The 26,118-nt window shown below is 33.7% G+C and overlaps 8 protein-coding genes and 1 long non-coding RNA gene across 18 annotated transcripts; 4 read left to right on the top strand and 5 right to left on the bottom strand.

Moving 5' to 3' along the window:
- Window positions 1-1,808: 1,808 nt before the first annotated feature.
- LOC128385431 (GATA zinc finger domain-containing protein 11-like) lies at window positions 1,809-5,535 on the bottom strand. 3 transcript variants are annotated; one of them, XM_053344294.1, is made up of 3 exons: window positions 5,186-5,535; window positions 2,984-5,061; window positions 1,809-2,854 (listed from the first exon to the last, which is right to left on the bottom strand). In XM_053344294.1, the coding sequence occupies exons 2-3, from the start codon at window positions 3,600-3,602 to the stop codon at window positions 2,043-2,045; spliced, it is 1,431 nt and encodes a 476-aa protein (XP_053200269.1). In that variant the 5' UTR covers window positions 3,603-5,061; window positions 5,186-5,535; the 3' UTR covers window positions 1,809-2,042. The 3 variants fall into 3 exon arrangements, with proteins under 3 accessions (XP_053200269.1, XP_053200267.1, XP_053200268.1); XM_053344292.1 differs by having other exon boundaries at window positions 2,960-5,061; window positions 5,186-5,530; XM_053344293.1 differs by having other exon boundaries at window positions 2,960-5,061; window positions 5,340-5,530.
- Window positions 5,536-5,546: 11 nt separating this feature from the next.
- Window positions 5,547-8,212, top strand: LOC128385449 (uncharacterized). Of its 6 annotated transcripts, none has more exons than XR_008324726.1 (6): window positions 5,547-5,817; window positions 6,168-6,483; window positions 6,685-7,346; window positions 7,434-7,635; window positions 7,709-7,964; window positions 8,076-8,212. It is a non-coding gene; the product is annotated as an uncharacterized LOC128385449 (long non-coding RNA). The 6 variants fall into 6 exon arrangements; XR_008324725.1 differs by lacking the exon at window positions 5,547-5,817 and adding an exon at window positions 5,866-6,083; XR_008324729.1 differs by lacking the exon at window positions 5,547-5,817 and having other exon boundaries at window positions 6,114-6,483; window positions 7,803-7,964.
- Window positions 8,009-9,637, bottom strand: LOC128385434 (probable serine carboxypeptidase CPVL). Its single transcript, XM_053344298.1, has 2 exons — window positions 9,298-9,637; window positions 8,009-9,234 (listed from the first exon to the last, which is right to left on the bottom strand). The coding sequence occupies exons 1-2, from the start codon at window positions 9,535-9,537 to the stop codon at window positions 8,119-8,121; spliced, it is 1,356 nt and encodes a 451-aa protein (XP_053200273.1). The 5' UTR covers window positions 9,538-9,637; the 3' UTR covers window positions 8,009-8,118.
- Window positions 9,638-10,154: 517 nt separating this feature from the next.
- Window positions 10,155-11,681, top strand: LOC128385440 (S-formylglutathione hydrolase-like). Its single transcript, XM_053344310.1, has 2 exons — window positions 10,155-11,336; window positions 11,399-11,681. Exons 1-2 carry the CDS (start codon window positions 10,659-10,661, stop codon window positions 11,579-11,581), a joined length of 861 nt encoding a protein of 286 aa, XP_053200285.1. The 5' UTR covers window positions 10,155-10,658; the 3' UTR covers window positions 11,582-11,681.
- A 96-nt stretch (window positions 11,682-11,777) lies between these two features.
- LOC128385426 (BTB/POZ domain-containing protein 9-like) lies at window positions 11,778-14,322 on the bottom strand. Its single transcript, XM_053344286.1, has one exon. The coding sequence runs from the start codon at window positions 13,676-13,678 to the stop codon at window positions 11,834-11,836; it is 1,845 nt and encodes a 614-aa protein (XP_053200261.1). The 5' UTR covers window positions 13,679-14,322; the 3' UTR covers window positions 11,778-11,833.
- A 470-nt stretch (window positions 14,323-14,792) lies between these two features.
- LOC128385430 (P-selectin-like) lies at window positions 14,793-17,000 on the top strand. Its single transcript, XM_053344291.1, has one exon. It carries the CDS (start codon window positions 15,322-15,324, stop codon window positions 16,858-16,860), a length of 1,539 nt encoding a protein of 512 aa, XP_053200266.1. The 5' UTR covers window positions 14,793-15,321; the 3' UTR covers window positions 16,861-17,000.
- An 825-nt stretch (window positions 17,001-17,825) lies between these two features.
- Window positions 17,826-21,507, bottom strand: LOC128385420 (probable aconitate hydratase, mitochondrial). Its single transcript, XM_053344281.1, has 7 exons — window positions 21,367-21,507; window positions 21,082-21,144; window positions 20,552-20,980; window positions 19,055-20,388; window positions 18,755-18,981; window positions 18,562-18,683; window positions 17,826-18,485 (listed from the first exon to the last, which is right to left on the bottom strand). The coding sequence occupies exons 1-7, from the start codon at window positions 21,397-21,399 to the stop codon at window positions 18,339-18,341; spliced, it is 2,355 nt and encodes a 784-aa protein (XP_053200256.1). The 5' UTR covers window positions 21,400-21,507; the 3' UTR covers window positions 17,826-18,338.
- On the bottom strand, window positions 21,458-22,265 carry LOC128385446 (replication protein A 14 kDa subunit-like). Its single transcript, XM_053344317.1, has one exon. The coding sequence runs from the start codon at window positions 22,130-22,132 to the stop codon at window positions 21,668-21,670; it is 465 nt and encodes a 154-aa protein (XP_053200292.1). The 5' UTR covers window positions 22,133-22,265; the 3' UTR covers window positions 21,458-21,667.
- Window positions 22,266-22,350: 85 nt separating this feature from the next.
- Window positions 22,351-26,107, top strand: LOC128385432 (heterogeneous nuclear ribonucleoprotein F-like). Of its 3 annotated transcripts, XM_053344296.1 has the most exons (7): window positions 22,352-22,593; window positions 22,930-23,235; window positions 23,824-23,962; window positions 24,290-24,390; window positions 24,523-24,624; window positions 24,887-25,144; window positions 25,217-26,107. In XM_053344296.1, exons 1-7 carry the CDS (start codon window positions 22,506-22,508, stop codon window positions 25,456-25,458), a joined length of 1,236 nt encoding a protein of 411 aa, XP_053200271.1. In that variant the 5' UTR covers window positions 22,352-22,505; the 3' UTR covers window positions 25,459-26,107. The 3 variants fall into 3 exon arrangements, with proteins under 3 accessions (XP_053200270.1, XP_053200271.1, XP_053200272.1); XM_053344295.1 differs by having other exon boundaries at window positions 22,351-22,593; window positions 24,290-24,624; XM_053344297.1 differs by lacking the exon at window positions 24,523-24,624 and having other exon boundaries at window positions 22,356-22,593.
- The last annotated feature ends 11 nt before the right edge of the window (window positions 26,108-26,118 follow it).

Here is a 26,118-nt window from a genome sequence, read left to right as displayed (position 1 = left end):
GTGCACTGAGTAGATTTTTTATGTCCCGTTTGGAGAAGGTTAAAAATAACTGTCAAATTTATGTGACCTTTAGGTTAGAGCGACGATAGTGACTCTTAGTTTTGGCCTGGAAATTGTGAATCGTTTTAATTGTTGGTCATGATTTGGTGAATCTCAATTTATCTTTCTTACTTAATATGCTAGATTTGGACTATTGGGGGCTTGAAATTCAATTGGTTAACGAAATGTTAAAATAATTGATTATCTGTTTATGGTAAATTCAAAATAATTGCTTAGAGAATGATTTAATTAGACGACCGAGTTTACGATAAATTGTGGATGTTGATGAACTCAAAGAGGACAACGAGTGTGGGTGAGATTAAATCTCTCAATTCCATGGAATATGAATTATCTATTCCCCTGAAATCTGTCTCACAATTGTGATTGATGAAGATAAGGTCATTTAAGGCCCGATTAATTACGAGGATTAAACGAGACGGAGATTAAGATGGAAAGGTAACCAGATTAATTGTTGATTCGTTATGATTGTAATAGGTTAATATTCACTAAACACAAGGTTAAAGCACAGAATTAGAAAGCAAATTGTTATAATCAAGGCTGGGGAAGGATTAATATCAAGGATCATTTTGGTTATTTGCTAAATTGTAACTGAATTAAAGTTAATTAAAGAAACAGTGTAAAGTATCCTAACCACAAATCACTGTTTTCTGATTCCTAATTGTTTAATATCAATTTGATTGTGTTTATTGTTAAGTAATTGTGATTGATTTGTTAATGATCAAGTTGATCTGTCGCTATCAATATTGTCGAAGATGATAATAGTGATGGAATTTATAATTTAGTTTATTCCATGTGCTAATTGTTGGTGAATGTTCATGAGAATCAAAAATGTTCTCGTTGATTTTGTTCACCAAATTAAGTTTGTCTTGTTTTCTATCAAATTGTTCTTGCCTCAGGGCGAGAATGCACGGCTTCCTAATCGAGAAAATGACCCATTGTCTCGAGTTCGATCTTTCTCTTTTGATTCTTTCTTGGTCACTTGACGAATAGATGAAAGGCCTTTGTTAACCGACAACTTTTCGCTTGTTGTGTCTCAGCTTGGACGTTGTTCGGTTGAAGGACAAGCTCTTGATTTCGAAATTCGTCCTCGATAAGGATCCATTCACTTTGCGCTAATTTCAATTCGAACTTTCAAAGTTTCGATGCTAACGATGTGAAGAAGTCACATCGATAGGCACTGAGCCATTCCTCATGTTTCGCTCTTGAACTTTCCCTCTTTCTCATCTGAGATAAATCAATTGATTTAATATCGAGCTACAGTTTTCACATTCTTTACATGAGTTCATCTCTAATCCAATTCATCTTTCAGATTGGTTTGCTCTTTTCTGGTTGTTCATTTAATTCAGAACAGATATTGACCGTTATTATCTTGACACTTCTTTAATGTCCATTTCAGTTTCGGTCGTCGCTTCCCCGAAAACCCTTTCAACTTCAATCTCGTCTTACAATCGTTTCCTCTTCAGTAACTACGAATATTTTGGTTAATAGAAGCTCCTTTGGATCAACTTTCTGATCAATACGATAAACTTTAATTGCTTGATAACAAATCGAGTATAAAATATAACACCAAGAGGAGATTCAGCTATGGAAACTGTTAGAGCTCATTGGGAGGCTAATTAGTCTTCTTAATTGATAAAGATGTAATTGTAACTCTTGAACAATCAGAACGAAATAAATTACGATCATCGATATCGATGGACAATTTTACCCAGAAGGCAAAAGGCTTGTTCTTCAGGTAAATGAATGAGTCTTAGTTAATAAATTTATTGGTTTAAATTTGATTTGGTGTCTAGAATACAGAATGATTACTTAGTTAATACATTAATTAAACAATAAAGTTTTAGATAAATTGTTAACAATAACAGAATAGTTAATAGGTTTTTAGAGATCGGGTTATTTAAATTCATATGGTGATTCATTGGACTTGGAATTTAAATTATAAGATGATTCGATAATTAATGTTAATTTAGTGTGAATTATGATTAAGCACTATTTTCGATACAAACGTTATTGTTAATTCTCATCTGATTATCCTCACAAATTTTTGATGTTGGAATAATTTTAGCAACTTCTTCCTTTAATCGTTCAATATCACGTTGAAGTGATTGATTTCTTTTCATTAGATCAGCAGTTTTAAGTGTAACCTCGATAAGATCACTTTTATTAAGAAAATCCCAGGTCTCTTTATATCGATTGCGACGAAAATCAGCTGATAAATGATTATGAACATCCTGAGAATCAGAATTTTTCTTAGAATAGAGATTAGAAGTTGAATAACCATTAACAAAATCAGATATATTCATGATCGCCTCATCATGATTACTGATTGTTGGTACAGTTTCTTTATTGTAAGATTGTGAGGTTATTGTTTTTTCAGTTGATGTGATTGTTTCATTGTTTAAACTAATAACATTTATCATGGGTAATGTTTTGTCAACTGTAGATGAACAAGAAGATGACGATGAAGCGAAAGATGATATTGAAGAGCAGGACATGGTTGATGATCTGTTAATTGGTTCTTGAATATGATGAGGATTATCAAGTAGAGTAATTGATTCACAGGTTGGTTTATTAATTGTTATCGATTGTATTTCGGATGAAATTGCGTTATCAGATCGACTACGGTCAAATGATGATGATGGTGAGATTGATGGTTTAATATTATAACCATTACGATAATTGTTGAGTCGATGATGATGATGAGGTGACATCGTTGAGAGACTGGTCAGTGTTGGTTTTAGTGAGTTAATTGTTGTTTCCATTGTTGAGCTTTTAGGTGAATGGTTTTCTTGTCCTGAAGAAGAAGAAGAAGAAGATAATGATGATGAGTTACTATGAACTGAGGATGAATAAGGTTTAATTAGATTGGTTGATGAATGAAAAAGACTTTCAGAATTACCATCAAGTGAATTGGTCAATTTACTTTCATTCATATATGAATAAACTGATGAACTAATTGTTCCCGGAGTTGGTGATCTACTATTATTGGACATTTTGTTGACACGATTAACATCAACTGGTGCCATAGGGTGAACATGATGATGATGATGATGATGATTATGATGATTAACAATCTTCCGATTATAATCAATTAACATATATTCTGGTGGTTTATCTTCAATTGTTTTACTATTGAATGTTGTTGTATCAGGATAAACCATAATGCCGGAAGAATCGGTTATTTTAGCTTTTTTAAAAGGAATTAGATGATTAATTGATCGGGTAACCTCCATGATTGGATGATGATGATTAAGTTGATGTTGAAAAGAGATTTTAACTTGGTCACTTAGATATTCATGAGGAGTACTTTTTGATTCTTCATTAAGACCACAATTATCGGTAATTGTTTCGTTGGATAAGTTTAACGATGAAGATGAATTAGCATTTTGATTATTAATCATGTTGGTGTCACAATTATTGTTCAAATTGTGGATGTTGATGGACTCAGAGGGAACAACGAGTGTGGGTGAAATTAAATCTCTCGATTCCATGGAATATGAATTGTCTATTCCCCTGTAATCCGTTTCACAATTTTGGGGCATCTTTGGGTTATCTTTCAGTCTTGGAATTTGAAGATTATGTAAGAGTTATGAAGAAGATGAAGACAATTATGATTGATGATGAATCTGTGCTTGATGAAGATAAGGTGATAAGCAAGAAAGAATAAAGCAGGAAGGAGCAAAAGAAGAAGATAAATGCAACGAATAGAAAAGGTCAGATAAGACCCGATTAATTACGAGGATTAAACGAGACGGAGATTAAGATGGAAAGGTAACCAGATTAATTGTTGATTCGTTATGATTGTAATAGGTTAATATTCACTAAACACAAGGTTAAAGCACAGAATTAGAAAGCAAATTGTTATAATCAAGGCTGGGGAAGGATTAATATCAAGGATCATTTTGGTTATTTGCTAAATTGTAACTGAATTAAAGTTAATTAAAGAAACAGTGTAAAGTATCCTAACCACAAATCACTGTTTTCTGATTCCTAATTGTTTCATTAGATATGTTAATTATCCATAGGAGATTGGAAATTGAAGTAGAAAAGAAATGGAATTAGTTTAGAGATGAATGTTTGGAGAATAAGCTGATTAGAAAGGGGGAATTCCATGTAAATTTGATAACAATAAAACTCTGAATTTCGGATGAACACTTCCGAATTAGTTGGCTATTGATGGAAAAGAGCTGAAGAGGTCAGAGGTCGGGTATTGGTGGATATTGAAAAGGGAAAGAATAACCAATAGTAGCATTAGGCTAGAGAATAATAGATTTTCTGGTTTTCTTGGATGTTTAAGATTCCATGTTGATAGTTTGTTGAAAATGATGAAAATCAAAGTGTTGACGATTATGTAAAGTAGATTAAAGGTTGTTAGTGATCGGGCACAAGATGTCTCATGATGTTGGGTCTGTGGATGGATTAAGAAATGAAGAAATGTTAATAAGTTGAATAGTTGACAAAAACTCATCTTTTTGGCTGGAGAAAAATAGATTAGAGGAAAAAGAGAGATAGAGAAAGAGAAAGGAGAAAATGTTAATTGTTGATCCTTTGTCCTTGTCAAGTTGATTAAAGATGAATTTTTTGAGGTGAAACTGTGATGAGTTGGAGGAGACAATTGATGATGGTGACTACCGATGATTGATGAAAATATATCTTCGTTGATAATTAACAATAACAATAAATGTCTAATTATGTAAGAGAGAGAAAGAGAGAGATTGAAAGAGATAAACTTAAAGGCTGTCATTTAAATGGGAGGGAAAAAAAGGTAAATGGAGAGAAATTGAACAATTTGGGAGAAAAAAAAATGTCTTAATTAGTAATTTATAGGAACTAAATAGTTGAAGAGAGATTAAGATTAACGGTCATAATAATACAACTGTAAGATTATTCATGCTTTCCGTTGGCTTGACTGGAGTTGAATTTGAATTAGATAATAACTAATCCAATCTTTTTGATTTCCTTAATCACACAAGTTTTGCTCTGGTAGCTGAGAAAAATAGACTGGAAAATAAAAACAATATAGAAGAGAAAAAAAAAATTAAAAATAAAAAGTGAACTTGATGATCTGTTTGGGAGAGCGAGTGAAAAATATATTGAAATTTGTCTAATTTTAAACAAGATTTACCTGTTGAGAGAAATTAATTGATCCAATTGGTCACATGAATTAGTAATTATTCATTAAAATGGTTAATTAACAGGTTAATTATGGTGGTAATTGTTGGTTGTTGGAACAAAGAAATTCAAAATGGTCAAACACTAAATGGTCACTTAATATTTACCAAAAGAAAAGGGTTTAAACAATTGGTGGCTTTGATTTCCTCATTTTTGATGAGATAAAGATGATTTTTGGTTGATTGTTGATGGTAAATTTAAGTTAATTGTTTACATTTTCAGATTAATGAAAAATAATTACAATCAATTAATCTGTAAACCATTTTAGTTTAGGTTTAACTGTTAATTAAAAATTGAGCTGATTGGAGTTTGGGATCAGGTGGAAAATAGAAATTCAGAAATAGACAGAGAAAGAAGGGAAATTAAGGAAAAAAATTTTCTTTTCTCTTGAAGTTTAAGATTAACTTGTGTTCAGTTTTCTTATTAATTATAAACAATTAACTAGTCATTCTTGATTTTTTTTGTGTAACTAATTGTTATTAGCAATTTTCGCCAATATTAAGTGATTACTAAAGTTGATTTTCTACAATTGGAACAATTAATTTAAATAAACGATGGACAATTAATTGTGTTTCTATATTTCATGTTAGTGATTTTTGCCTTTTGTTGTCTTTGTATTGATTGTTTTCTTTTTTTAAATTTTCTATTCTTTTTAATTAATTTCACTTATTTTTGATTAATTGTTAATCATTTGTTCTGTTATTTGGATTACCGACCGGTAACAATTTATGATTTAGTTGCTTATTTTGATTCAAATTTTGGCTTTTTCTTTACCTGTTTCTCTCTATTTGTATGTTGGTGTTTTCCTAAGCTGAATTGTTTAACAAGTGGTTTTTACAATTAATTAATTGGTGATAAATCTTGTGTATCTTACTTATGATTAACTCTTAATTTGTTGACTTCGTTCTTAATGGTAAACTCTTCCTTTGGTATAGAATTGGAGCCAATGATTAATATGGAGAACCTGTTGATTTGGTCAAGATTAATGGATCAATTTCTACACTTTTGTTTTATCGCAAACGGTGACAATCGGTGATGGAAAAATTACCTTTGAAACTGGAGAAACTTTGAGCTCGTGGTTATATTTGAACGCTTTCACTTTGCTGCTATTTAAATAGAGAGATAATTTGATGAAACTTTTATTGAAATTCCAAATTGAACTTTGATGATTCTCTGTTGAAACTTTACTTCACAATGGTAACAATGAACAATTTACAAAGAGACTATACCTTTGGATATGGATTAGAATCAGTGGGTGTCCATTATCAAATACTCTAAATACTCTATTCTCTAAATCTCCAGGATAAACTTTGTCAGAAATTACAGAACTTCTTGAATAAGAGTCTTATTATATTTCAACGCTCTCTCCCCCTCTCACTCACTCACTCCCTTGCTCACTCTAAAAGGTGATCTACTATTAGTAATTTCAATTCTTTTCTGATTCTCCTACAGGTTTGAAAGAAACACGTACAATGTCAATTTGATGGCTTAAAAGGCAACACGATACAAGGATAAGGATGTGACAAAAATAATTCACTTTAATTCTGAGCAAACGCTGAAAAAGTTAATCCAAAAGCTAGAAAAAAGTTACATTCACCTAGATGGATTTACCAAAGATCGAATCTTTTGTTCCAATCAAGCTGATCGAGGATTGGAATCGATTAAAAGCCGTCGCTGGATTATTTTGTAATCCCCTTAAATTAGGGTCGCGAAAAGAGAGTAAAGAAAGAGAAGATATCTTGAGCTAGGAAATGGTTCCATTGGTCATTATAATACTCGAAGAAGAAAAAAAGAGAGAGAGAGAGAGAGAGAGAGAGAGAGAGAGAGAATAAAAGTGAGAGAGCATTGGGAGTGAAACTCCATAAAGACACATTGATAAAGTCCATTTGGAAGGTTGGTCTTGAAAGAAGGTCACATGAAGACAACCAACAGTTAAAGATGCGATTGAAACAACGTGACACTTTTCATTCCCATTTAATGAAATTGTCACGTTACAGTAAATTGTGATCATATTTACATTCATATACTTGACCCACTACATATCATTAGAGGATGAAGAAAAGTCAATAATCATCATAAATCCTCTAATTATAACTGGATCAGTGTAATTCTGTGTAATTAGTTTTCATTTTTTCTCTCAATTGATACAAAAAATATTACGACTTTCTATTAATAATAAAATCTTCCTCTTCTCTCTGTAGGTTTATAGCGTAACAGATTAAGTGGATTACAAAGACATTGAAGAAAATGAAGAAATAACAATTTTCCTCTTGACCATCGACCATCAAATTGAACCGATGATTAGCCAATTGTAAACATACGTCCATTCGAATGTGATTGTTTTCTAATTCGATTCATATAACATGTTCAGTCGCATGTTCTGGTTGGGTGACCCATCAACAGGTTTAAACCTTAAGTTTGTTAATTGCTCGATTTGTATACATTTATTAACTCTCTCTCTCTCCTTCTCATCCAGGTAACCTTATATATTGAAGATATTTATTCAATAACTAAGTAAACAACTGACCACATTGATTGATCACCTTTTCCAACATTACTCATGACATTAGCTACATGCTTTTATTTAGCAAAGGAAAATCAATAAGAGTTATTCAATCTACTTAATAATCACCACAAGGAATATAATCATTGCATAATAATTTAATCGGTTAATTGTTTTAATTCAACGAACAATTTTGTATGAGTTGAATTTCAATTACAAAGTAAAAATGGTAAGATTCTTATTCTGTATTCACAACAGATGAACAATTAACAGTTTACCTTTGTAATATTTTTCTTTTATTATTTCAGTTTAATCATTTTTCTCTAAATTGTTAACATAGATAATTTATTGTATTGGAATTCATGGAGATCAATGAACTGTGGTTATAAATTTCCAAGTTTTCGTTGGACGAATAAATTTATCATATCGAAAGCAACTTTGGGCTGATCGGTCGGGACCATATGACCAGCATTACGAATCACAGCATAGTGGAAATTTTGATAAGAAGTAACGAAACCTTGGACTTGGGATGGATCACTTTTAGATCGCCAAATTTTTCTTTCAGCTTGACTGAAACCATGAGAACCTTTCCAACGAAGGGTTTGAAGGAGAGTCTCAGTACAAGAAGCACCGACAACAATGTCAAGAGCTCCAGAATAGAGTAAAATCTCATAATCAGCGTCGGCAAGAATTTCCAACCAAGAAGAAACCGATTGACAGAAATCATTGATAAGATGTTCGTACACTTGCTGACCAATGGTAATTGTTTGATTACCGACATGAATTGCTTCCTTTATCTCATCGGAAGATACATAACTTATCCAGCGAGTTGTTTCAATTGGGCTACTTGTTAACAGGAAGTTGTAGTAATTACTGATACCTGATGAATTGGCAAGAAGGGAAACAACTCGATCACCGAACACCAATTGATCAAAAGAGTTGAAACAATCAGCCCAACGTTCCTCATCGGCTGCCTGACGAATTTGAGCTTCAAGAGCTAATCCTGCTTCACGTTGTCGATAATTAAATAGACCAACTTGATAAAGAAGATCAGAGTAACGGAACATGAGAGCCCCGGAAACAAGACCATTACCAATGGCGATACCCTTAAGATTAATTCCAGACGATTCTCTCTCTTGATGTAATTTATAACCAATGGCGGGAATATATTTACCAGCATAAGATTCACCAGTGATGTAAAAATCATTGGATTTCCATTCGGGGAATAGACGGAAAAACTGTGAAAGAGCACTGTAAAGGTCACGACCTACTTCAACTTGATTCTTTACATAACCAGCTTCCTTTTCCGTGAATGAAAATCCCGTACCAGCGGGTTGATCAATGTAAAGATAGGCAAACAAATCGGTCCAAGGATATTCACGAAGAGTTAACGTTAAATTTGATTGTACTTTGTAAGGACCGTTTTCATTGAAAAGAGCATAAGTAGACGGAGATCCAGGTCCACCTTGTAACCAAAGGCCAACAGGAGCTGAGGTATTCTATGGAAACCGAAGAATGTTAATTGTTCTCAATTCTAAAAGAAGATTAATCAGTTTACTTACCACGGAGGGAAAGAACCAGAAGAAAAGATTTGATCCATTTTCTTCATTAACAGTTAAATAGCCTGAGTAACTTTCCACCGGTGGGGCATTCGGAAGATTGACTCTAGCGCGAGAACGAGCCTCGTCAATTTGGCCTGATTGGATTAATGGTGACAATAAGAGTTGACAATTAACACGATTATCTGGTAGAAAGGCGAAAATAATTAAGGTGAATAAACAATTTGTTAACCATCGTAACATTTTCAGAAAAGTTAAAGAAATCAAGTTGAAACGATTGAAAGAAATAATCTAAATACCAACGATTAAGAAGTTCTCATTCATTTAAGTGATTATTTTCTTTCTCTCTTACAAATCATCCTTATTTTTCACTTTAATCGTCAACAATTAACTCAGAAATTATTAATTATTAAGAGATAAGAACTACTTTACTTTAATTAACGCCCAACGTTGGAACCAAGAATTTATTTTGTAACCAAGGTAAACTCATTTTCTAACCAATTGACTGATCCATAAATTGACTCAAATCAAGTGCATCATTAATTTAATTTCATTCAATTGTTAAGATGAGAATAGTTTTTGATACAATTCCAAGATAATTGAATTTCTATTGTTTTAATTGATTTGAGTAATAGTTATTTAAAGATTAGATTTACCGTTGATTATTTTTACATAAACAAGGAAATTGTTATTATCGTTTAGAATCATTTAATTATAAACATTAAGTTTTCATTTGATGATTACAAAATTAAAGGTTAATTATTTAACTATTTACATGTAAATGCATAGTGAATGATGAAAGTTGGTTAACAAAAAATTAGTTTGATTGACAAAAAGTAAATTGTTACATGAACAAAAGACCAGTAATTAAAGAGATTAGGAGGATTAGTTAATTGTCTAGTAAACTTGTGATTAGATTATGATATTGAGTTAATCAACAATGGAATTAATTTCTATTGTTATTATAACAACTTCAAAAAAAGTTGAATGAATCAAGAAAAATAAAACTATCGATAGTGATTACAATTTGATTCAAGAATCGAAACCAATTTCATGGAAATTAATGTGAACCATAATCGATCACAATTAAATGGTTAAAATTTAATCAAATGACTGTATCAGTAAACCAGCGATAAACAGTTTGATAAATGTTATTAAGCTTGATTACTGATTAATCCAGTTTGACTCGATCTAAACGATTATCGAAATAATCATTCACTTGATAATTTAAACGCTTTTTTTTTGTTCCTCATCTTTGTGACTAGAGAATATAATTGATACAAATTTTTTTCTTCTTTTGATTGTTGTTTGTTTTTTTTTGTGTTAATTGGAATACTAATCAACTAATTGTTCAACCAACAGTGATGAGTGAATTAAAAGAAGTTTGGAATTTTAAATCACATGAAGGTTACCAGAAAGCCTATCAACACCATAGTAAATACTTGAAAGCGGATCACGAATTTTCAATTTATCTGCCACCGGCGGCGGTGAGAGGTCAACGATGTCCAGTAGTTTATTGGTTAACTGGAGCTGCTGCTGATGATCGGGAGTTTATGTTGAAATCAGGATTCCAAAAATACGCTTCGGAAAATGAGCTCATCGTTGTTGCACCCGAACCAAGGCCACTTCCTTTGAACGATATGCCAAAGGAAATTTCTTCCAAGTATTTTGTTCAATTTGGATTTTATATGGACTCAACTGCTCCTCCATATGATGAACACTTTAAAATGTACTCATACATCCTCGATGAACTTTTACCTTTGGTTGAATTTAAGTTTCCAGTGTTACAAGATAAACGGGGAATCGCTGGACACAGTATGGGTGGTATGGGTGCGTTGAATTTTGGTCTTCGTAATCCCGACATATTTGGATCCATTTCAGTTTTTTCGGGTATTTGTAATCCGAGTGGGATGAAAATTGGACAGGAATTGTTGGAAATGTACTTTGGCAATGAAGGTAAAGATGGAGCAATCAAATTGTACGATCCGTGCGTTTTAGCAGCAAATTACAAAGGTCCTCATCGACAGATTCTGTTTGATCATGTAAGTTTTTTTTCCGTTGTTAATTATCATGATTAACTCTTTTTTTTGCGTTTTACTTTAAGGGTGGAAATGATGAACTTGATGCACTTGTAATGGCCCCAGAATTTTTATCAGCCGTCATGTATAAAGATTTGTCGGTCAATTTCCGTCTCCATGCTGGTTATTCCCATGGAATTGAGATAATTTCATCTTTCATTGAAGATCATATTCTTCACCATAAAAAGGAATTAAATTGGAATCCTTGAAAAAAGAGAAGGTGGGAACATGGAATATAAAATAATCAAGGTTAACCAGATTTGTTTCCAAGCGTTTAAATCAAACAATAAATTGTAATGATTGAATCAATTCCCTTGAAAACATCACTAAGTTTTTTATGATCAAACAATCACTCAGATAAGAGTATTAGTATGGACTTTGAACTATAGATTAGCATCGAGTAGGTCAACTGTTCGAGCATTTTAGATTGAGAATCAAGTTGATCTTTGATTAGTTCAAGATCAATTTAATGGGGGTGAAAACATTGCCGGAGGATTAACATTGGATCTACGGTAAGAGTCTGATGTTGGTATTGGTGTTTTATCAGAAGCTGGACATTCAAAGTGGACACAGTGAAACACTTCGTTAGCTGTATTATAAGTTCCCGTTATCCTTATGTAAACCACTGGACGTCGAGAAAAGTTAATCATTTGCCAAGATTTACAAAGGACATCACGACGATCGGCGACCATTTGCCAAGTATGATAATCAATGGAAACTTCAATATAATAACTATATGATCGAGCGTCAATATCCCATAGAAGGAGTTTCATTGAATCAACAACATAAGGTTGAGCCAATTGAATTACAATTGAACCACTGCCAATTTGATGGCAAGTATAACCTGTTTCCCAATCGTATTCATTATATTTGCCATTAATTAAAGCATTTCGAGATCGGCTCACACCTTCAATGACCAAAGCTGAGTTTTCAATTGTCGCTACATTTGAATTGGGAATGACGATTCCATTAGGATCTAAAAGATAAGGCCGATGGGTGAACATACATTCAAATGAGACAAGAAGGAAAAATCGATTAACGGTACTTTGGGTTCCACGAATGCGAATATACTTTACAACTCTTGGCTCAAAGTAGACACGTTGCCAGGATCGACATGAATAATTTGTATGATCAACAACTCGAGCCCAATCAACACGATCCATTGACACTTCAATGTAATAAGAATAGGCTCTTAGCTCCTTATCCCAAAGTAACATTTTAATATGATTGATAATACACTGAACTCCAAGTTCAATTAGAATTCCTTGATCAGCTGAATCATCGATGAGATGACGGGTGAATCCTCTCTCAGCATCATAATTTAAATTATCTCCATCTAAAAGTCCTTGTTTATTTTCACCGGTCACTTCACCGATCAACACTTTAGCCTTTAATTTGGGTTGAGCAACATTTTCCTCTGGCCTAAGGAAACCTCGATAATTAAGATCAGTATTACGAGATAATTGGTGTTGTTGTATCGCATCTAAAATGGCATCAGCAGAGACAAGACCAGAAGGTCGGACAATTGTCAACAGATCGTTTAAATTGATGAGCGATAAACGAATACATGAAATAATTTCTTCCATGGGTAGATCGGTATTAGCCTCAAACCAGGCCTTAATTGCTTTGAATATGATTATTTCATCGGCACAGAAAGAGTCTCGAGAAATAATTGCTCGAACTGTTGTCGAGGATAAAGAGAGAAAGGTTTCATTTTGAATGATTGGGAGAGCATGTTGATCGATAAAATTGGAGCAAACTTCAGCTAATGAGGTGAGGCCATAAAGTACCGAAGCTTCATAAAAGAGACAAGCGTTTTTAACATTCAAAACGGCTTCCATAAATTTAGCGATTGAATCTTGAAGTAAAATGAAACCATAGCGATTTGTAAGTCCAAGAAGCTCAAGTAGCCCATCTTCACGGAAACAGGTAAGAGACATTCGACCACAGTAAATGTATCTAAGAAGGTGTTTAAATGCCGTTAATGATGTTGATTTGAGTTCAATCACTTTCTCTTGACTTTCCTTCATTCCTCCATATAACATGGCACGAAAATAATCACTTCTAGAGGCGAGGATAACTTTATGAGCAGGAATCGATTCTCCTTCAACAACCAAGGTAATATCAGAATATTCATCATTCATACAAAGATGTCCCATGTTATCAGCTAGACAGGTAATATGATTAATCTCACCAACAGATGATATGGAAGAGGATGAAGAAGCTGTTGAGGTTGTTGGTTGAAGCAAGGATGAAGATTCCGAGGAAGATGATGTTGAAGGAGGTAAATCATGTTGATCACTCATGATGTTCAGGAATCAGGGTAAACAATGAGAAACAGGCAAAGGTTCAGATTAAGATGAGCAAAATGTAATCACATTAGTTGGAAAATAAAATCACCAGCACGTATTATTATAGTTTCTCAATGAATAATAATCAACCACCACCAGAGTAAAAAAAAAACAAAACCCAAAACTGGAAAGCGAAAACCTAAAAATCCAAGAAAGAAAATAAAATGGAAGATTTTGTTTCTCTCTCTCTCTTGATATTGAGTTTATATCCAAAATTGACCAATTAACCAATTAACCAGTTAACCAGAATGAGGGAGAGTCAATGATTAACCACTTTTCTTATTGATTAACCATCAAGAATTGCGAACATCAAATTACAGGTATCAAGAAGATGAAGAGAAAGTGAGAATGGAAAACCTGAAAGAGAAAAACAAAACAGAAAAAAAGACATAGCAACCAAACGTTATTTTCTCTCAAATCAGGTAAAAAAAGAAGGCGAAACCAGTTAATTAACTGTATTCTTGAAAAAATTAACAATTTAAATCAAATTAAAGAAAAAAAGACAGTTAATTAAATCAAAACAATCTAATTACGATCATAAGAGTTACAGAGAAAAGAACAGGAAAAGTAAACATATGAGAGAGACTTTTGAGTTTAGCCAATAGAAATTGAGAGAAAATAAGAAAGAGAAAAATTGATCTTTCTAAATTGTCTTTCGCATTTGTAATCATTACAATTAAAGAGTAGTAGTGATTAGTAAATTAAAAGATTCTAAAGAAAATCAATCATTTTGATTGAGATAATTTTCCTTTGTTTTGAAAGTGTCATTTCAATGGAATCGATTCAATTTATTATCGATTAATCATCGAGAAGAATCAACATCGACAATTAGTTTTAATTGTAATTGGAATTTACAATTGACATATGATAATAATTGTTAATTGCTAGAAATCAAATAGCGAGTTAATTGTGATGAAATTTAGTTGATTTTCTGTTGAAGGAAAATTTGAACAATTTAAATTGAGAAGAAAAAAAGTTGAAAGTTAATTGAATAACAATCAAGTTTAGAAGATTAAATTTTAACCTAATTAATTAATAATAATAAGCTACAAGTAACTGATTAATGGTTATTTTATTTTTAAATTAATTTTCAAGCCTTAAATCTAATCATAAACATGTAACAATTTAGTTAAACACGAAACTAATCAAGAAAACAAGGTTAAGTATGAAAATAACAATTTAATGATGAAGATAATCAAAAGTGATTAATATTTATTCAGAATAGTAAATAAATGAATGAGAGTGAAAATTAATTGACAATTTGATATTATTGATTTACAACAATTAAATTATTACCACAATTAATAGGGTTGAATGAGCAACAACAGCTAAATAAACTAAATTGGTTACAACCTGTTACCAATTTAGTTAATTACCTCATTTAAGTAAGTAAATTGCATTTTCAGAGGTTTAATTGTGATTTAGGAAAACCACGGAATTTAATTTCTCTAACAATTAGTGACACCTTTTAATTGTGAAATAGTTTTAAAGTTAATCTAGTGTCGTGATTTAGTTTGGATAATGAATCAATTGATTAGAATTGATTTACCAATTGAACAATCAACAACAACAACAACAACAGAATCAACAATCAATCAATGGATAAACTTAATTGTTTAACTTTACTATTTGTGATTATCATTGGACTGTCGTTGTTTCAACCATCAGATCAATACCTTTGTCCGCCGCTTTACCCGCCGGCTTATGGTTATTTCATCCGCTCTTGTGGTAACACCATCGGCGATAATTGTAACATTGATTGTGAGATCGGTTTTGATATCGTTGGTCCTTCGTATCGAGTTTGCCGAGCTAACGGAACTTGGTCTGGGTCGGAAACAATTTGTGTTCGACCTTCGATCCAATGTCCAATGTTACGAATCACCTCGATCGGTTTAAGTGTTCAGGGTTGTCAAAATTTCGCCGGTGGAATTTGTTCATTTTCTTGTTCTCCCGGGTTGATGTTAGTCGGTGAGACCCGAATTCATTGTCGAACCGATGGGACTTGGTCTGGGGGTATTCCGACTTGTCGTCGAATCTCTTGTCCAGCTCCGCCTTTACCTCCGGCCCATGGTTCATACAATGGTGGAATTGGTGGATGTCCATCGGCGATCGGTTCTTTTTGTACCTATCAATGTAATTCGGGCTATTCTCTGATGGGTTCACCTCAAATTCAGTGCAACTCTGATGGACAATGGTCTGGACCTGCACCGACTTGTGCTCTTAACTCTGGTACAAGTAATGGCCGTTTATCCTCAGTTTGTTCACCACTTTATCCTCCTGGAAATGGTTCGATCGCGGGTAATTGTGGTCCAACTGTTTCCATCGATGATACTTGTCGATTTACTTGTCATTCTAATTTTCTTTTAAGTGGTTCGTCAATTGTCACTTGCCAATCGAATGGTCAATGGTCCAGTCAACCTCCACGTTGTATCGACTCTTTCTGTCCCCCTGTTAATCCCTCGCTATCTACTTCAGCCATTTACGCTTCTGGTCAATGTAACCCTGGTCTTCCCGGGTCTTTGTGTAATTTTGCTTGTCCGAAAGGATCCACGTTAGTTGGATCATCACAAATACTCTGCCAATCAGACGGAACTTGGAACACCGCTGTACCTTCATGTCGACGGCCAAGTTGTTCCAATCTTTCCCCTCCAACCAATGGACAATTATCGGGCTCATGTAGTCCTGGAAATTTCGGTGAATCTTGTACATTTTTCTGTAATCCTGGTTACTCTTTAATTGGATCATCCAAATTAACTTGCGAATCAACTGGCCAATGGTCAACTAATCCGCCCTCTTGCATACTCAATGGTTGCCCTGATCTTCAGGTTCCTCTTGGTGGTTTATTCAAACCAGCGACATCCTCAGCATCGATAAACTGTCCCGGTTGTCCAAATAGCTGTTCCGGTCAACCAGGAAATATTTGCACTCTACTTTGTGGTCGAGGCTTCAGGTTACTATCAAAAAATGGCGGATCCACAACAATGTGCAATCCATCAACGATGAGGTGGGAACCCGAACCAGCGACCTGTGTCCGTGAACGATATTTACCTTCATCAGCCACTTCATCACTCTCATCACTATCAACTCAATCATCTAAATCATCAATCACCAAATCAACCAATTTAAAATCACCCTAATTATTTATCTCAAACTCTTTATAATTCTCATCATTTTAAATTAATTGTCTTTTTTTTGGACAATCAATTTTGATAGTTACTTTTTTAAGGTCAATACAAAAACGAAATGTTAATCTCACCCTTCAGAGTGAATAAATTATTATAATCAATTTTATAAGAATAAGAAAATCGTTTAAATTATTACAAATGAATTGAAATCTTAACAAACCAATCAACGAATCAATAAACTTTCGTCGATTGATTCGTGGAATCGAGTTACAATTAGGTCGACAGAATTAAATATCACAATGAAATAACCAATTCGCAACAAGAACTTCGCAAATGGTTTCATCAGTTTTCTTTTCCTTTAGAAATTTAATTATCATCTTAATTGTAGATTAGACTAAATTATTTACATTCGAGCTAAATCGCTCGAAAGCTTAAGCTGTTTACCTTGAGGGTTGGAATCGCCTGGTAACCGGCTGATACTGACTGACCTCCGTGTGAATAGTGAGAAACTCATTAGTCTTTGTTTCAGTATATAAAGTTGACCTTCACACGTGAGTTCTTGGTGTTGTACTTGGATCAAAATGGGGACAACTTTACATTCAAATGAGCTGATTTTGGTTATTTTCATGGTACTTTTTGGACTTGTGGTTATTTGTATCAAAGTTTTCAGAAGTCCGAGAGTTTCAATTAGTGTCGGTCGTGATTTCATCTCGGACTTTGCATCTACAGAGAATGATAGAGATCGTGATGACATCGCTGTCCAATCATCTCCAAGAGAAAGGCCAACGAGAACTGTGTTCACTCAGACTTTGAAACAAAAGCGCTGGGAGAGGGTTTGTTTCAGCGAACCAGAAACTCGACCGGAAAGGCCACCATTTATAACTTTTACAACTTCCGGCAGGATTCAGAGCATCTATTGATTCTTGATGTATTACTATTGATACTTATAATGATTGAGATGATCATCAATCTTTGAATTGAGTTATCAATAAATTTACTTGTTTTTGTGATTAGAAACAATTTAACAATCAACTTATATCTTAATGATATATTGATAATTTGTTTAATACATTGTAGAATTATAATAACTAATTACAGTGGCAAAGAGAGAGAGAGAGAGAGAGAGAAGGGAAAATGTAACGATTTAAATTGTTAACAGTTTGTTTTCTGTTGATCAACAGCTAATCGGAAAGGGAATTATCTGGATTACTTAATTTACTTAATTTAGTTTATCACTGATTGAGATGGTTGAATTATTGTTAGATTCTTGGCAACAGAGATAAAAGAAACAATTCTTTGACTTTGATGGTGGGAAGTGTTATGAGAGAGGAGAGAGATTGATTGTTTTGATTAGAATTTGAAGATGATCAACTTTTCAACACTTGAATTTTAGAACCAAATAGCCAATGGTCAGTGTATATCTTTCAAGTTCACAAACAAAAGTTTCGTGTATTGAGAAGTTGATTAGAGGGTAATTTTATTGGATTAGATTAATTTTTTCCTTTTGCTTGAAGTTCTTTCATTAGATTAAGAGCACTTCCCGCTCGGAACCAAGCGATTTGACCTTCGTTCATTGTATGGTTCAAATGGATTTCCTCTTTCTTTCCATCTTTATGGGTAATGTGACATTTCACAGGCTAAATTAGAAAAAAAAATCATTGATTAATCATTTGATTAACAAAGAAAATATCAAAGCAATTAAATTGCAATCACCTTTCCAGGAGCTAAGTTTTTCAAGTCAATAATGGAAATCTTATCATCAGGGTGAATTTTATCGTAATCACTTGGATTAGCAAAGGTCAAGGGAAGCATTCCTTGCTTTTTCAGATTGGTTTCTGTAAATATCAATAAAATACCATGTTAATTACTCAAATGTTCAACTCGTGATATTAATTAAACAATTTACCGTGAATTCGAGCAAAGCTTTTAACGATAATCGCTCTACCACCGAGGTGTCTTGGTTCCAAAGCAGCGTGTTCCCTGCTACTTCCTTCACCATAGTTTTCTTCACCAATGGCTACCCAGTTGACACCTTTAGCTTTGTATTGTCGAGCGACTTCAGGAACCGCTCCCCAGGCTCCGGTTAATTTATTTTGCACCTTATTTGCTTCACCGTTTTCAGAATTGGTGGCACTAATTAAGAAAGATTTCGTTCGATTAGTCTATTGTATTGTATGTGAATGCGATCAGATGGAAATCTACTTACGCGATGAACATGTTGTTAGAAATGTTGTCAAGATGACCTCGATATTTGAGCCATGGTCCAGCTGCACTGATGTGATCGGTTGTACATTTACCCTTGATTTTAATTAGAATGGGTAATTCGGTCAAATCTTTTCCATCCCATTTGTCGAATGGAGTTAGAAGTTGAAGACGATCACTTTTAGGGTCAACATCTACACGAACTTTTGAAGAATCAGATGGAGGTGGTTGGAAAGTATCTTCGCCAGGGTCGAAACCTCGAGCAGGTAATTCTTCACCTTTTGGCTCGGCGAGTTTGAAATCTTTGCCTGAGGCATCTTTAAGAGTGTCAGTCAATGGGTTGAAATCTAGACGACCTGCGATGGCCAAAGCAACAGTAATTTCGGGTGAAGCAACGAAAGAATGGGTTGCTGGGTTAGCATCATTTCGACCGGTAAAGTTACGATTGTAAGATGAGACAATTGTATTCTTTTCTCCTTTTTTGACATCTTTTCGGTCCCATTGTCCAATACATGGACCACAAGCATTTGCCAAAACAACGGCTCCAAAATCTCGGAAAATTTTAGCTTGACCATCACGTTCAATTGTTGCTCTGATTTGCTCAGAACCAGGAGTAACAGTGAATAATGATTTAGGCTTGATACCGGCATCGATTGCTTGTTTAGCGAGACTTGCGGCACGGGTCATGTCTTCATAACTACTGTTGGTACATGAACCAATAAGTCCAACTTTAACATCCATAGGCCATCCATGTTTAGCAGCAGTTTCACCCAATTTGGAGATTGGTGTGGCAAGATCAGGAGTATAAGGTCCATTAACATGGGGTTCAAGTTCACTTAGATTGATTTCGATGACTTGATCGTATTCAGCACCTTTATCTGATGATAAAAAGTCTTTGTGTTTGTCGATTTCATCGGCAATATCTTTACGTTCAGTGGCAATCAGATAATCTCTCATTCGACTGTTATAAGGAAAAACGGAAGTGGTAGCACCGATCTCAGCACCCATGTTACAAATGGTACCCATACCAGTACATGAAATAGCATCAACACCAGGACCAAAATATTCAACGATGGCTCCAGTTCCTCCTTTAACTGTTAAAATACCGGCAAGTTTAAGGATAACATCCTTAGGTGAAGTCCATCCACTTGGTTTACCAACTAATCTAACACCGATGACTTTTGGACATTTAAGTTCCCATGGGATTCCAGCCATAACATCAACGGCATCGGCACCTCCAACACCAATACATAGACCACCAAGACCACCTCCGTTAACAGTGTGACTGTCGGTACCGATCAACAAGACTCCGGGAAAAGCATAATTTTCCAAAACAATCTGATCCGAAATAGAAACAAATTAATCTAATTGTTATACAAAATTTTCTCATGATCATTTCAACATAGCAAAAAATTGATTGAATCTCTTTTTTTTTTGCTTTGTTAAAGTGCAGAAAGTGTTGAAGCTTAGCAAAGATTATTGAACTTTCAAGGTGACCAACCTGATGGATTATACCAGATCCTGGTTTCCAGAAACCAACACCGTATTTGGCACCAGCAGTACTTAAGAAATTGTAAACTTCTTTGTTAATATCTTTGGCTCGAGCCAAATCAGCGACACCATCAATTTGAGCTTGAATAAGATGATCACAGTGAATAGTTGAAGGAACAGCGACCTGAGGTAATCCACTGGAGATAAATTGTAACATGGCCATTTGGGCAGTTGCATCTTGCATGGCAACACGATCAGGTCGAAGTTTAAGATAAGATTGACCTCGTTCAATCTCAGAATTAGCAGGATCATCCAAATGACCATAAAGAATTTTCTCCGACAAAGTTAAAGGTCGATTCAATCGACTCTTAACAACACTAACATTAGACTTATATTTGTCAAAAGGAATGTGCTCCTTATCTAATCGACTCATAGCCACCTAAAGAAAGAGAAAATGAAACCAAATAAAACAACAATTAACCAAAATGCCAAATAAACAATTAACAGAAAACAAAAATTAGTAATTAGATTGAAACATACCAAACATTGTGGACTAGAATGTAATTTGGCTATTTGGCTTTTCACCGACAAATAGTCGAGACCCTAAAAAAAGAAAAAAAGAACAATTAGAACATTTAATTGAAACAGTTGAACAATCAACAATTTACTTCGTTTTCTACAATTTAAATTGATTGTTTAAACAGAAAGGAATCTCATTGAGAAGATCAAATGTCCTCTGTAAAGGACTAAATGGAAAAAGCAACTAAGAGCAAAATGTTCACCGAGAAGGTTAATTGATTCTGAGAATCAATTAATTCGACTTACCTTTGTTGAAACGAGTCTTTTGAGGAGAACCATATTTAAAGAATTAAGGTAAATTGAGGAATTAAAATTAAGTTAATCAAGTGAAGACGAATTGATTTATAACCTCTCTCGTATTTATTGAAGAGACAAGAAAACAAGGTTACAGTTTTTCTGCTTCTTCTTCTTAGATAATAAATAAGCAACCATTTTTTTGGCGCTTTTTACAAAGTGATTTGTTTTTTTGTTCTTTTTAGAAAAGAAATGAAAATGGAAAATTTTATAAAGACAATTTGTAAAGTAGAATTGTTTTCTTCTTCTTTTTTTATAAATTGAGGAAACTTTCTTCGGCCATACCATCTAAATCAGATTTACCGGAATCACCTGGATTGGAAATTAATTCAATATCGTTGCCTTCTCCATGATGTTCACCTTTGTCTTCAACGATATAATTGTTGGCAGTTCCTGGATTGACTAACATCTTGATTGTGGACACATAAAGTTCTTGATCAAAATTATCAAACAACGATGAGGGTAATTTTAAAATTTCACCATCCATGTGACCTTTACCTTTTACTTTACCTTCAGCTTCAACCCATGAATCTAATTCCAAAACTCCATCAATTGGTTTGGCAAGATAAACCATAACATTTTGTCCAGAACAATCTTTAACACACACTTTTTTACCCGAAGGTTCAATACTGGCAACTCTACCCAAAAGAATCACCGGTTTAGAGAAATAACCTTGCATCATGTCATTAGTAATTCGTGGACGATAATCAAAAGCCATTCTTGAATCAATTAGTAACAAGTAATAAAAAAGAAACAATAAGAAACAAATCAAAAATCAACAGAAAACGAGGCAAATCAAATGATAACAAAAAAAAAGCGAATTCAATGTTAACACAAATCGATTTGAAAAAAGAATTTGAAAAAATCTTTTTATAGACACACCCGATTTTCTATTCGACAGATGTCGCCACTTTCACTCAGAATTTAAGAGAATCAAATTTTTTTTTTGTCTTTTGATTTTGTTTTTTTTTATGATTAATTTGTTTTCTATTAATTAAATTGGTGAATTGATTGATTTCCATTTATTTAGTGATTTATTTGCAACCATTTGAGTGAATATTTTTGTTCGACTCTTTTTTTTTAAGATCATCATGTCAGAATCTTCGGGAGACAATGTTTTACGTTTGCGAGGTTTACCTTGGCAGGCAACAAGAGAAGATGTTGTCTCGTTCTTCTCAGGTAAATTTTACTAATTACTATTAATTTGGTGCTAATTAACTTACTCTCTCATCTATCTATCGATTGGTAAATGATGATCCCTCGTGTTGGTCTTTTACCTTTCATCTCTTTCTCTCTGTTCTTTGGCTGTCTATATCTCTCCATTTTTTCCGCTCTCTCTTTTTCTCTTTTTTTTCTCTCTCTCATCCCTGACAACACGACTCTTTTTGTTTCCATTTTATTTTTCCATAGAAATATCATCTTTTTTTTCTCCACATTTAATGTATTCTTTTTTTTTTCCTCTTTCTCGATTTCTCTCATGTGCCACCACCTGGTTTTCACTATCCATTCATGTAGATTGTAAGATAAGGAAAGGCGCTAATGGAGTTTTCATGACTCTCTCTGCTCAAGGGAGACCATCAGGTGAAGCTTATGTGGAAATGGAAAGTGAAGATGATGTCACCAAAGGATTGGAGAAACACAAGAAAAATATGGGCAATCGATACATTGAGGTTTTCACCTCTAATCGTAAAGAAATGGACTGGGCTACAAGGCGAACCGGACCAAATAAAACTGACATGGATCCAGCTTTAGATGGATTTGTTAGACTTCGTGGTTTACCTTTTGATTGTAATGAAGATGATGTTCGTCAATTTTTTGAAGGTTTGTTCTCATTTACATAATATTCGATGAAAGAATCAACACATCATTGAAAGAAAAAGCCTTTAATTGTGCTCATAGATTTTCCGTAATAGAGAAACTCAAAGTCAAACATTAATTTCTGCTAACTAAAAGCAAATATTAGATCATTAGTTTTTAATTTACAGACTTTTCTCTTAATATCATTCACATGTATGCACTCAACAAGCTAATCTATTACCATTGCCAAGCTATTGATTCGCTTTACATTTTTCTCTCATTATTATGTTGATAAAAATTTCATGTTTATCCTCTTTCCTGCTATCAACATTATCCTCTCATATTCTAGTGACATAAAAATAAGCTTTTCTTGCAGAGATTCATTTTCCATTGGTTTTGTAAAAACTCTTGACAGTTAAAATTGCAGTTATCATCAGTCTCCAATCTTACCTATATCCTTTCCCATTAGATTTTGATTATCTCTATTTCCCCCCCGAGGGTCGTTTTCTAATTGATGTCTAAAAATTTCCATTGTCACTACTAATTAGGTCAACCAATGGATAAATTGAATATTTCCTTAACTTTTTCTTTCTATCATTTGATTATCAAAAGGGTTATCCGTAGTTCGAGATGGAATTGTTTTGCCGATTGACCATCAGGGCAGATCATCTGGGGAGGCCTATATACAGTTCACTACACGGGAGATTGCCGATAAAGCTATGGGTAAACACAAGGAAAAAATTGGGCACAGGTTAGGCACCATTTCCTCTCTCTCTCTCTCACTCTCTGACGAACCTTTTGTTTTCATTTCCCCTGCTTGTTACCCGAAGTTTCAAGTAGAGGAAGACCTTTTTGTTGGAATCAATTTTAAACCTCATTATCTACCAATTCTTGTTAATTTGCATATGATTTTTACATCATATGACATTGTTTTAAACTGTGGCTTCCCTTTGCTTTTGCTAGAGAACAATATAAGTGATTCTCCCCTTGTATTCAAGGAAGAAATTTTCATCTTTCTATTCTTATTTTTAGTTAATGGTATTTTTCTTTATATTATTTATTGATTTTATTATTACAGATACATTGAAATTTTCAAAAGCTCTGCACATGAATTTTTAGCCATTCGTAATCAACAGCAAGGATACATGGACCGATCACACGGTGGATCTAGAATTGGTGGTGGGTATGGTTCCTCTGATACTAACTATAGGTCTTTTGACTCTCCTTATCCACCATCAAAAAGGAATTATTACCCTCCGAGTAACCGCTCTACACCTTATGATCGAAATTATAATAAACGTTATCAATCAGGAGGAGGAAACTGGGGAAGCGGTTCATCAAGACCACCTCTCTCTCAACTGGGTTTCAGAAGACCATATTATGCCCCTGCGATAATGGACGATTCTGACAGAGGTTGGTTCTCTTGTTTGTTCCGCTTCATCCAAACCTTTCTACTGGTCAAAACATTATTATTATTTTTTTTTACTGTTTTCCATTATTTTTACTTTACTAACATGCTCCTCAAACAAAATCATTAATTTAAGAACTTAATTTTATCGATTATCCAAATCCTCCTAAATTTATCTTCAAATATTTAATTTTTGATCTCTCTCTCTCTCTCTCTCTCTCTCTCTCTCTCTCTCTCTCTGATAACTTTACCATTTTTCCATTCTAGAGATATACAGAGAAAAAATCACCCGACATGATCCGGATTTAGATAGTTCATATTGGGACAAATATAATATGATCCACATGCGAGGATTACCTTATAAAGCAACGGAAGAAGATATAGAGAAGTTTTTCTCACCCTATGTGCCAATATCCATCGGAATTTTATTCGATAATCTTGGAAGACCTTCAGGAGAAGCTGATGTTGAGTTTGCTACTCATGAAGAAGCAAACATGGCCATGAGTAAAAATAAATCCAACATGGGTATGTAATCTTTTTTTTCATGGGTTATCAAAAAAAAAGGTTCTAATCTCTTTTCTTTTTTTTCTCTGATAGAATTAAGATACATTGAATTGTTCCTCCGATCTCGTTCTGAGTCAGATCAAGGTGATATACCAGATCATCCAACTACATCTACTCAACGGTATTCAACTCACCAAGGCCATCATCAGCCATCATATGGCTCTAATAATTATTCTCGAGAAGGAGGAGGAAGAGGAGGAAGAGGATATAATTCTGGGCCCAGAGGAAACCATCAGATGGGAATGAGAAATTTCCTATCAGAGAGAACTAAATAACTTTTTTTTGCCACCTAAGCAACATCATCCATATTAAAACATGATTAATCTTCAATTGAATTAATCAACAAACTGATGATAACATAAACTCTTCTCCCAACTCTCTCTCTCTCTCCCTCTCCTGAGTGTTTAAAACCCTCGGAAATGATTAACAACTAAAAAAGTTAATACACAAGTTTAACAAAAAAGCAAATACCATGGAAAAGAGATGAAAAGAAAAGACTGAAAATTGAGCAACAATTAACTGATTACTCTAAATTAAGAAATGCCAAGAAAATGATCATTCCTCCTTCATTTGGAGTTCGTTTCCTACATATCCCAAATGGATTTTGACAAAAACAAATTAACAATTTTGTTTCAATTAATTAGATTAATTGTCAAAAAAAAACTTCATCTTTTATGGCCAAAACAACTTAACAACTAAATCTAATTCTTTCTCCCTCTTTAATCCACAATTTACTTTCTCTCTCCCTTCTCATCCATTTGTACAAGATCTCCCTCTTTCTAAAAATATTTAAATTCTGATTCTGATCAGATCTTGTCTTTTCATCTTCTTTTGCATGAGAAATCATTCATTAGAAACTCACCTAATGTTTTTTTGTAATTGAGATTGGAATACATAATAACAATGATAACATTATTACCTAAATTAAGTTTTTA

This window comes from Panonychus citri, unplaced genomic scaffold (genome assembly GCF_014898815.1).
Source record: "Panonychus citri isolate SS breed McGregor unplaced genomic scaffold, ASM1489881v1 Contig00049, whole genome shotgun sequence".
Taxonomy (NCBI): domain Eukaryota; kingdom Metazoa; phylum Arthropoda; class Arachnida; order Trombidiformes; family Tetranychidae; genus Panonychus; species Panonychus citri.
Note: the sequence above shows the minus strand (reverse complement) of the source record. Positions and strands in the feature narration are given on the sequence as shown.